Here is a 10949-nt window from a genome sequence, read left to right on the forward strand (position 1 = left end):
CATAGTGGATCTAAGTATTCAAGACAAACTCCTTCCACAAGGGGGCGTTGCAGTCCATTATATTACCTACTAGGATTCATGTGGCCTGTCAAAGCCTCAAACTCATGAGATTTCATTCAGACTTCAGCTTTAGATGTAGTTGAACAGATCAAAATTAAAGTAACAATAGTCTGGTGTATTTTCCTGTGGCGGTTTTGTCCAATTAAAACTCATTGTCTGCATTGTAAGACAATTATATTTTGTGTTAGTACACTGATTTCCTACTGCAATTTCTTTTACATTTTATTGATGAAAATATTACATTAAAGATCCATTTATGTGCACTAGCAATATAAGCACACAGTGCAGTTGTTTACTGTACACAAAATGCAGCCAATCATGTACCTTTCACATCTTGTTTTTTAAAGAGGCAGCCCATCAATAATGACAAAAACATTTAAATGATATGAGAAGCGGCAGTGAGTGTTTTAGGTCACAAGTGACAATCCAGAGTGTTAATTATATAACATCATATAAACAAGTCAGAGTGAGTGAGTGGACTTAAACTTTAATTCATCAAAGACAAAAAATAAATGAGAATGTCATGAAAATCAACATGCTACAATTCCCTTTGAAAAACTTTGTATAAATAAATGTAACAACAGCAAAACATTCAAGCGATAAAGAAGGCAAGGGTGAGGAGTACAGTGCAAAGTGCAATATTGTCACTGCTCCTTCTTTCTCTTCTTACATATCAACATCAGCTTTGAATAAGAGCAATCAAAGTCAGATTTCCAAACTACAATATTGTATTTGTGATGAAAAATAGAGTTTATTTCCATGATGTTGAAAGCATCCGTTTCAGTTCCCGCTATTTGGATGTAAAAACCAATACAAAATCTTGCTGATTAAGCAGAGATGCAAGGTTATTAAGGCACTGTTGTGAGAACATTGTGTCCTCCTCTTCATGCGTTTAAGGCTCCTGATGGTTTGGCTTTGAGAGTGGCGGGGCTGGGTTCTGGTATAAAAACATGTAGGAGTCACACAGCAGCCTGCGCACTAGTTCAGGAGCCTGAGAGGGGTTTGCCTGAGCCAGCTCCTCCTCCGACTGGGACAGGAAGTCACCCAGCTCCGGACAAGCTCGGATCTCAGGAATGTTGTATCCACTTTGATCGTCACCTGTAAGAAAGAGAGGACTCAAGATTAGACATCAGCTTAAGATGAGATAACAACCAGTCACAGACGTCAGACCGTATCCTTATCTAATACTGTCAAGGCAGCATTATCAGAAAATAAAGCAGTCATGGGTAACCACTTCATAGAAAAACCAAAACAAGTCTGTGTTTGCACGAACATCTGAATAAATTTAAAGAAGGGCCAAGAAATAACTTATTAGGAATAATAAATGAAACAAGCTGAAATCTCTCTCACCGCATCTGTCTGCCATGCTGTCAAAGAAAAGCCAGGAGTGAGGGTCAGGGCCATATTTGACAAAGGACACGTAGTGGCTGGTTTGAATGCAGAGCACAGCAAACAACTGCATCATGTGTCTGGGAACAGGAGTGTCAGAGGCTACATCTGCTGGAACCTCTAGATCTCTGGGGGAATGACCCTGTCGCGTTAGGTGACTGTGCACCTGTTAAAAAAAATTTTTTTTTTTTTTTTTTTAAAAACAGTAGAAAATTTTACACCACAAGTTGGTTCAATGGGACACTTGACAACAAAAATGATCATGGTTTACCTGTGTGTTGCAGGTAGTGCAGTACTGCTTGATTCTTCCTGGCTGCAGTTTGCGATCTGGTAGACACTGAAGACACTCATACTCTGCCAAATGCCCACAGACAAAACATTCTCTCGGAGCTGTTGGGAAAAGCAGGTGTTTCGTGAGCATCTCAAAGTTCTTTAAAAACACTGTATTAAAGAAAGTCTTCCATTCACACGCTATATGATGAATCAGTGCAGATCACATCTGTCACTCACCGTTGTGTAGAAGGTCTGTGATGTCCAGCTCAGTGGAGGGAATGATGTGAGAAAACATCTTATACTTGTTTCCAAACCTTGGCATCTGAACCATTAGACAGGAGGGCATCTGACAGACAAATGCAATATTGTGGTTACATGACTGTGTAGAGGGAAAATTGATAAACCTACTAGGACTTCTTTGCTTAGTAAGAGGAGCACGCACCTCTTCGAACTTGAGGTCACCTGACAGGCAGGATGCTTCCAGCAGCTGTTGGACAGTTGGCACATGTCCAATCTGCTCTTTTTCTAGAAAGATCTGGAGGGTGTAGGCACCCTGAGATGTTTCTCGTCTCGATCTAAAATGACACAACATTTCAGAAACAACACAGTCAAATAGAACAAGATATTCAATACTGGGTGGTTCGGGCTCATACCTGAGCTTGAGCAGTGGCTCCAGGCAAAGCACCTTCTGAAAGAGGACTGTGATGAACTCCTCTGGGTCTGCAGTGAAGCAAAACAAAAGTAGGCTTTGATATGTGATGTTGCAATGACTTGCATGTATTTTTTTAAATAATTTTATGTTATAAGATTCGGGTGCATACCCTTTTCCTCTGTTTGAAAGGTGTCGCAGCCAAGCTGTTTGCGGAAATTCATCACACTTTCAGCAGGAACAAATCCTTGTCTGCAATAAATACAATAGCTATCAGGAACAAAATCCTTGGCTGTAATAAATATAATAGCTATCAGTAAGCAAACACAAGAACTCACACACTGGAATAGCTGCATACACCAAAACATTCAAGTGTAAACACAAAGACACACCTTCTTATGCAAGTAAGTTTTAAGCATATGCACTTTCTGTCTTAGCTAGTGAATGTAGAGGACCTGAAACATGAAGACAGAGTGTACTTGCTTAAATGTCATGATGTTCTTGTTTTGCAAATTAGATAAGTAAAAAGATAAGAAACATAAACTGTCTTGAGGACAGTGTTTATACCTGCGTAAACGGTTGACTACTTTTCTCAGAGTGCAGGTTATGGGTTGCTCTGTGTCAGCAGGCTTCTTGCAGATATTATCCAGGGTCACAGATGAGCTGAACAAACTGAAGAGAGAAAACCACATTCTTTTTAATCACCTCAGTGCTTATCTGAATACAGTTCACCATGCTCATTTGGCTGTATATAATCTCCTCCAAATACAAATACTTAAAGTAATGTGACAAAAAACTAAATGTGAGCTGGGTTTGCAACAGCGCACTGCTTGAGAGCCAAATGCTCCAAGAGGTGGTGAACTGGTTTTACCTGAAGAGTGTGGCATCAAGATAACAGGAGTTGATGTGACCCTGAATCCCCTTCATCCTTCCCACCAACAAAGACAAGGCCTGTGACTCGGGGATAGGTGATGCATCCTCCTCTGAGTCCTCAAATGGAGGAACTGAAAACAGCAAGCAAACATACACAAACAGATGATCCTATTAAATGACATGTTAATGCAGATCTCCTCATTTAACTGGCAGCTTTAGATTTGAGAAACACAGCATTCTGCATCAGTTTCTCATCAGGCTTCAACACAGTACAACTGCACAATCACATAGGCCTTCAAGGATAATGATTAATCTGCTTTTCCAAAGTAGGAAGCTCAAGGACTGTCAGTCATGTTCAACGGATGAAAAGAGTGCCATAAAAACAGCCATTGTTTTAGGTGCCAATGACATAATTTCTCTTCTCTACATTGTGCCAGAGGCAGAAGGGTGTGAAAATAAAGTCAGTTAAAGTAATTAGAAACCATGATTTGTGACTGTTTTTCTCACTAATGCACAACCCTGCCCATTATAACTGACAGGTAGTACGAGGAATGACAAACATCTATCCCAAAAGTACAACATAATACTGACATGCTTATCAAAAGCTCAGTTTGATACTTAAGACGCTACAATTTTGTGCAGTGTACAAGGAATTCTGAAGGATGTTAAGTTAAACTTGCTTAATATTATTCTGTACAGGTAAAGTATAACAGTAGTACTGAGAAACAATTCACACAGTGCCTTCAGAAGAAATTATACCAATAATATTAAACGTGTGTAATGTGTACAGTTGAATTGCTTGTGTATGCGCCTAAGAGAAGTGTCTAACCTGGAGGTGCTTCGGTGGGCTTTGGGGTCTCCCTTCCTGTAGAGGAGTAGACAAACCTGCTGTCAGGGCTGCACTTTGTGACAGGAACAAATAAAGCCCTGTTCCCTTTGCAGGTGAAATATCTCTGGATTCCGTACTTCCCATCAGAGCAGCCATTCACCTCATAGTCCTGAAACAATAAAAAACAAATCAGATACAAGGAGTCTTAGGCACATGAAGCTACAAAATAAATTTTTTTTAAAAAAACTACAAAATTTTAGTGCCTCACCAATTCGATCCCGGCCCATTCATTGGTCTTTCCCGCAGGGACACCCAACCACCGGACGACCCCGTACACTGTGATTCCCGAGTTGGACATCACCTCCACCATGGATCCCACCTCCAGAGGGGCATGAGGCTTGGTCAGACTTCGGCTCTGAATGACACTCTGCTCCTGGTTCTCTCTCACTTGATGTGCACGAGATCCTATACTGGGCATGGAGTTGATGCGAGTCACTGCTTTTTTTAGACCTGGGTCGGTGGCGGGAAGGAGAGGATGCTGGTTAGAAAGTCATATGACATTCTTTTTTTGACTTGTCACATGTTGCCTCATCAGATTGACCTCTGGCTAACATCACACATGTCTACATATGGAGGTATGTAGACAGTTCAGAGTGAACAATGTGTAAAAAAACACCAGACCATGTGATGAATCTACTGTTCTGCATTCCAGAGCAACAGGACCAGTTTTTCCAGATTTGTATTGGGACAACTTCTTCTGTACCCCACCAGTAGCCACAGGTGTTTGGTCTAAACATTCCAAACGCAGGATCTCATTCACTAAGGATTTTGTTTAATAAAATCAAGGATAACCACACCAAGTGATGATGTGGTTCAGAAATACCACATGTTGACTATGAAAGAGGCAGATGAGCTGGTGACTTTACATACCCCCACATTGGCCGTCTCTCCAGTGCAGCCCGAGGGGGACGGAGTAAGATGGGATCACCTGGACGATGTCTGCAGCACTGAACAAGGGCAGGGGAGCAGGTTTCTTGGATGACAAATTGTGATCATTGTCCTACAAAGAAGAATAAAACAGAACAGTTACTGAAAAGCAAATGCAGACATGCAACACTCATATGTACTCACACTACAGAACACAATGCTCTTGTGCATGTGTACAATTTGCACTAATGACACCAAGAGTTCATATCTTTTGACCGATAACTTTACCTAACCTTATAATTATGCCTCTGCTACCTGTGCTTTATATAAAGACACCCACACATTGATGCTACATGTGAAAAAAAAGAACAGGCTTCACCCACCACGAATTCCACCTCAAAGCCAAGCATGTGCAGGTCGTCTTTGTTCTCTTTTCTCCCAATTTGCATCAGGTTCTTCACCATCCCGGGCAGGTGGCCCTTCTTGTGCTTCACCACCACCAGGTCATCCGGAGACAGCTCACAGATGGCGGAGAACAGCTGAGGGTTACACAGCAGCTCCAGGCGTTTGCTTGTGGAGGAGACGAAGAGCAGTAGCTGGGCCTGGTGGCGGGTCAGAGGGTAGGTGTCCTCTCTCCTCACGATGCCCCCGCTCTTCGGGCTCCCTGCGTTGGCGCCACTGCAGTAGAGCAGTCCCATCAGCTCCCCATGCTGCGTCTCTGTCTCCACACGGCCTATACATCCTCGGCAGAAGCCTTTCCTCGACTTCCCGCGTATCACGATGAAAAACTTCTCCTTCACTACAGTTTTGGGCTCCATTGAAACCCTCTCACTTCCACCTGTACTGCTGAACAGTTTTGAAGCAGATATTGTGCTTTATAGGAGCAGGTAACCTGTAGAGATACAACATAAGTACATTAGTTCACTTTAAGTTGGGAGAAAATAAATAACAATTTCGAATAAAAACTAATAATTTCCTGTTTAACTGTTCTCATTTGCAGAATAAACACCATGATATGATATAAAACCTATAGCAGTATATACAATTAACAATGCTGGGCAACTCATGTAAGAAAAAAAGAAGAAAAAAAATCCTATATATTTTAAGTCCCTGCAAGAGCTAACTTGATTATATGATCCATGACACTCCACCTCTTTTAAGTAAACAAACCGACATGCCCTTGACTTCAACGCATTTCTAATAACTCTGTTAAAACTCATCACAGAGTCGGTTTAGCATTTGAAACGTAGGAAAACCGTTGTCTCACTTACTGCTTTTATCTGTCAAGTGCAATTACTCCACTGTCGTTGCATGGATTGAACGGCACACAAGGGCAGGTGGGTCCGGCGGTGAGCGAGCTCTTCCCTTTCACTACTATGGAGGAGGTGGGAGCAACCTGCACGTATTTAAATACTGACCCGCATGTAACATCCGACGCTCACACACTCTCCGCCCTCATCGCCCTCAACATTTCCGCAGCAGTTCACGACTGTAGACTGTGCGTAAAGAAGAGGGAGGGGATTGTTGACTACTACAGCTGATTGCTAGTTTTACATGCAACATACTTGCAAGTGGCCCAAAAGTGTAGTGTTTTAAATTGATGCTGTGTTCAACATTTTCTACTCCACATATTCTCACTGTGGATGTATTTAAGGAAATGTACATTTATACTAAGAAAGGGCAGAGATTTCTATTTGTTACAGCTGTTGTTCCCAGTTTTCTTAGCTACATATATGTAGTGACACATTTTAAGATCCACCTCATGACCTATATAAACTGGACTTGACAGTAAGATAAACCTAAATACTCATGTGCAGCCTAATTTCTCAGAATATAGTCTGAAGTCAACAAGTCTTCATTTTCTGCTAACTGAGGCTTTGTTTTCATCTTAAACTACATGGGAGGTCACCGTGTCCCGATCTCACCTCATCACTGGAACATTAATCACCGGTGGCTGCAATGAAACACTGTCAGTCAACAGTTATTGAGCAAAATGTTTACAGTAACCAATGCCTCGAGTACAGTGTTTTGAGTGACGTGTTTGTGTGCACGCAGACACATGTGATGTGTTCTACCCTGTGACACAGCCGGTATGCATGTCTGATAGTATCTTGAGTGCACATCAGTTTACATAACAGCCCTCATTTTCTTCAGCATGCATGTTGCTCATGTTTCCTCAGCCCTGCATCAGACATGAAAACACACACTGATGAAATGAGTTTGTCATGGTGATTCCTTGAATCAGTTTTAAGACGATTTACAGGAATAGACAATTTTGCCTTCTTTAATAGAAAGTACTTGTTGGAGGACTGCCCTCTGCAGGCTGGTGATCACAATGACAGGACGCCGTCAAACACTGGAGAACAACAACCATAAACTTACATAATTCGGTGCAATAACAACTTATCCAGTTACTACTAAATATGGCATTGGGAACTGTTTCTGAAAAAACAAAATAAAGTTCATGAGAACCATGAAACTATGATGAGCCATCAGATAATTCAGGTACTGCTATGGTCTTAATGACATCTCTGTTCCTCAGGATGCCCAGGACAGCAGAGTCTGTCTTCACTCTTTGAGCTACGTGGCCCTTTTCATGCAACAATGGCACACCCTCTTCTGGAGAGTCAGCTGATGAGGGAAAACAGGAAATTACTAATATGAAAAAAATTACAAATGTGACAGCAATAATGGCAAAGGTCAGCTGCTACTGTATCACATGCTTACAGTCAAAAAGAGGTCTGTTTGGCAGATGGAATCTTTTCAGGGAGAGGCTTTCATTTTTCTCTTGATGGTTGGACAGAGCACTGATCAACACCTGAAGCACACAAAAAGTCCACATGGTAAATGATTTTACATTAGAAATCCAAACATCCACCACTGAATCAGAATCCAAACTCCTGTATAATGTAAAGTGATCAAACCTGGGTGGTCGCACTGACCCCTGTGCTGCTCAGTGCCATGTAGATCCCACATTTATTCCAGGCTGGCACCACTATTGTGGGCATGACAGATGACAGAGGCCTCTTTCCTGGCTGGACTCCATTTCTCTACAGCACAAATGAAAAGCAGATTTAAGTCAATACTTTGTAACTGACTGATTTTATTAGGTGAGATTTTGAATGTTTATGCACCTGGTTGGTTTGGAATTGCCCTCTGGTTTTATTTGGCCAGGAGAAATCAAGCATGAGGCTGTTGAGAATAACACCTGACGGAGTTATGAGTCTGCTTCCGAATGGTCTGCTTAAGGAACTACAAGATCATAAAGACAGGAGATAAGACAGAAGAATGTCAGTGTACCCAGCAGCACATACCACGCATAACCTCCTCGTGTGATCATTTATGTCAGACTGTAGGCAGTAACACCATCACCTTGCCACCGACACCATGAGGTCATCTGGTCCCATGACCGCTACCTGTCCAGCCTGCAGCTCAGGCTGGAGGGAGTGGATAGTGGAGTAGTGCTTGTGCGGAGATGTGTGGGAGTAATCGATCATCTCGGCCTGAATCTTACTTTATCAAAAGCAGGGAGGAAATGAACAGGGAGTTCGCTGAAATGCCTGAGGTAATGATTAGTTAGTTTGGTGTCGTGCAGTAGAGTGGTCAGTCAGTTACAACACAAAACAATGGCACAAAAAATAGAGATGAAAATAAGCAGTTATAGGCAAGTGACACCTAAATATCAAAATATTAAAAATGTCATTTGTGATAGTTTCAAATGATTTAGAGCTGAAACTATTAATCAGCAAAAACATTATTTTGATCATCAGTTCAGTTTCACTTCTCTCTGGTTTCAGTTCCTCTAGTGTGAAGAAGGTTTCATGCTTTTCCTTGTCATATACGATAGTAAACTGAATATTTGGGGCTTTTAGACTGTCGGTCTTGTAAGATATAAAACATTTAGAGACGTCTCTGGGTGTAATGGAAACTTTCTCTACTTTCTGACATTTCATAAAGAAAACTATTTACTTATTTAATTATGAAAACAGTCAGATTTATCAGCAGTGAAATCATCTTTAATTGCATCACTATTTTGATCCCTTAGTGTAGTTTACCTCAGCATGTCAGAGAGCAGCTCAGCCAATGAAGAGTTATATTTAGGGTCACCCAAACCACTGGTCATAGCTAAAGCTCCTTACAGGGCCTATATATATATATATATATATATATATATATATATATATATATATATATATATATATATATATATTTATGTATTTTCATGTATTAGCACTACCTTTTTAACTCGGCCATAATATAAAAAGTCTTGTGATATTAAGGTTAAGGTTGCAATCCTGTACCTCAGCAATCCAGCGGTCTGTTTGATTTTCTGTGTTATTGCTCTCACTGAGACGGAAGCCCTCTAACAAACTGAGAGCTGATATCAGTGCTGCACCAGCAGACGGGGGAGGGGGAACCTGAATTATAAACTCTGAGACAAAAGTAACACAAAATAAATGAAGGTATCAAGAATACATACACATTTGTTTGGTATACTGGGGGAACAAAGTTTAGTCTATACCATTATACAGGCCTTCCAGTGGTTGTTCAACTTCTACAGAGTAGTTAGAGATGTCCTCTCTGCTCAGGACCCCTCCATTTGATTGCACCTTTGTATGAAACCACAGAGACGGCTGGTAAACGACTGAAAGATGTGTGATGTCTTTCCTAAACTCAGAGCAAAATGAGATTTCACACCAGCTTGTTTAATATCTGGGTGTCATTTACCTCATCCACTATCTCTTGTGAGAAGTTCCCATCATAAAAGTTTGACAGATCGGCCTGTAGGACTCCTGCCAGAGTGGGCGTCCTCAGAAATGAACCAGGAAGTAGAGCTTGACCGCCTGGGAAGAACATTTCCCTGAAACGCTGTGGTAGCTGCTCACCTTTTACCTTTGATATAGCCTCAGCTGTAGAAGAAGACAAAGAGTTGCGTCCTGGTATATCATCATCAGGTGACATCATCAGGTTATATTATGTATGTGGTTAACAAGAGGTGGTTTGACTCACCGAGACTGAAAGACACACTGAAACCTTCGATGGCGACGGCAGCTGCTCTGCTGACCACATCCTCCCACGATAGACTGCAGTGATTTTGTGGTAAGACATGTCTGACATGTTTGACATGTTTGACATTGAAAACTAAACACTAGGAAAAAACACCAGTAAACAGAAATCACTTTATCCACACTCTTTTACCTCCCATACAGACGGTGAGCATGATGTAACCCTCTGAGCATACCTGGCACTCCCACTTGTAGACCTGCCTGAGAGCATATTATAGGTGTTTACAAGCTGAACAATGAAATCAACAACATTTAATGCTCCGAACCTTCCCCAGCTTGTCCCCACCTATGTTACCTCAAGCTCTGACACATTTTGCAGCACCGCCTCTGTTAGTGCTTTAGGCGCAGTTCCCTGAAAATTGATCACCTTGGTTTCATTCTTATGGATGTCATGAAGCAGAATCACCCCACCTCTATAGAAAGAACAAGGGATGAATTTCAGATGAGACAGTTGTGGTTATTTTACAGCAAGTATATGAACCACCAGTCAGTTACATACCCACCAATACCTGACCCGTGTGGATGCACAACACCCAGACACAGGGCAGCAGCGATGGCTGCATCCACACTCGATCCGTGATCTTGAAGGACTTTTTGACCGAGCGCAGTGCAGCGCTCATGGTCCGACACCAACGCACCTTTAACAAACACCTGAGAAGCAACAGGGATGAGAATAAATAATGCAGTGGTGTTTTAACTTGTGTTATACGACATGACGTACCATACTTTCCCCCAGATAACAACGCAGGATCAAAGCAACGGTCACTCCAGTGGCAAAGATGATAGACACAGCACACAGAGGCATGAGGCTGGAGCTGTCCTTGTCCGTCTCTGTGAGGCTGGACAGGCTTTGTCCAAACAGATTTGGGCTACCAGAGGCCAT

The 10949-nt window shown here is 41.8% G+C and overlaps 2 protein-coding genes across 2 annotated transcripts; both read right to left on the reverse strand.

The window, feature by feature from the left end:
- Window positions 1-527: 527 nt before the first annotated feature.
- cyldb (cylindromatosis (turban tumor syndrome), b) lies at window positions 528-6407 on the reverse strand. Its single transcript, XM_056399239.1, has 14 exons — window positions 6272-6407; window positions 5384-5892; window positions 5004-5133; window positions 4342-4583; window positions 4074-4242; window positions 3243-3375; window positions 2939-3043; window positions 2544-2623; window positions 2376-2442; window positions 2165-2297; window positions 1960-2068; window positions 1721-1839; window positions 1411-1615; window positions 528-1158 (listed from the first exon to the last, which is right to left on the reverse strand). The coding sequence occupies exons 2-14, from the start codon at window positions 5816-5818 to the stop codon at window positions 953-955; spliced, it is 2133 nt and encodes a 710-aa protein (XP_056255214.1). The 5' UTR covers window positions 5819-5892; window positions 6272-6407; the 3' UTR covers window positions 528-952.
- A 1072-nt stretch (window positions 6408-7479) lies between these two features.
- Window positions 7480-10949, reverse strand: LOC130177031 (glutathione hydrolase 7-like). Its single transcript, XM_056388442.1, has 13 exons — window positions 10788-10949; window positions 10566-10717; window positions 10362-10479; window positions 10200-10267; window positions 10011-10084; window positions 9729-9910; window positions 9349-9418; window positions 9056-9131; window positions 8373-8513; window positions 8135-8252; window positions 7925-8050; window positions 7728-7818; window positions 7480-7631 (listed from the first exon to the last, which is right to left on the reverse strand). The coding sequence occupies exons 1-13, from the start codon at window positions 10947-10949 to the stop codon at window positions 7480-7482; spliced, it is 1530 nt and encodes a 509-aa protein (XP_056244417.1).

The sequence above is a fragment of the Seriola aureovittata genome, chromosome 2 (assembly GCF_021018895.1).
Source record: "Seriola aureovittata isolate HTS-2021-v1 ecotype China chromosome 2, ASM2101889v1, whole genome shotgun sequence".
NCBI lineage: Eukaryota > Metazoa > Chordata > Actinopteri > Carangiformes > Carangidae > Seriola > Seriola aureovittata.

Bases quoted from the DNA above. Each gene is read 5' to 3' on its own strand.
- cyldb (XM_056399239.1), bottom strand. From the start codon at position 5,818: ATGGAGCCCAAAACTGTAGTGAAGGAGAAGTTTTTCATCGTGATACGC. The intron at 3,044-3,242 runs GTAAAACCAGTT...TTCTCTCTTCAG, and splicing joins CTTGATGCCACACTCTTCAG to TTTGTTCAGCTCATCTGTGA. The intron at 1,159-1,410 runs GTGAGAGAGATT...TCTTTCTTACAG, and splicing joins CAGCATGGCAGACAGATGCG to GTGACGATCAAAGTGGATAC.
- LOC130177031 (XM_056388442.1), bottom strand. From the start codon at position 10,949: ATGGCCTCTGGTAGCCCAAATCTGTTTGGACAAAGCCTGTCCAGCCTC. The intron at 10,480-10,565 runs GTATGTAACTGA...TTCTTTCTATAG, and splicing joins CACGGGTCAGGTATTGGTGG to AGGTGGGGTGATTCTGCTTC. The intron at 9,419-9,728 runs GTAAATGACACC...TTTATAATTCAG, and splicing joins CACAAGAGATAGTGGATGAG to GTTCCCCCTCCCCCGTCTGC.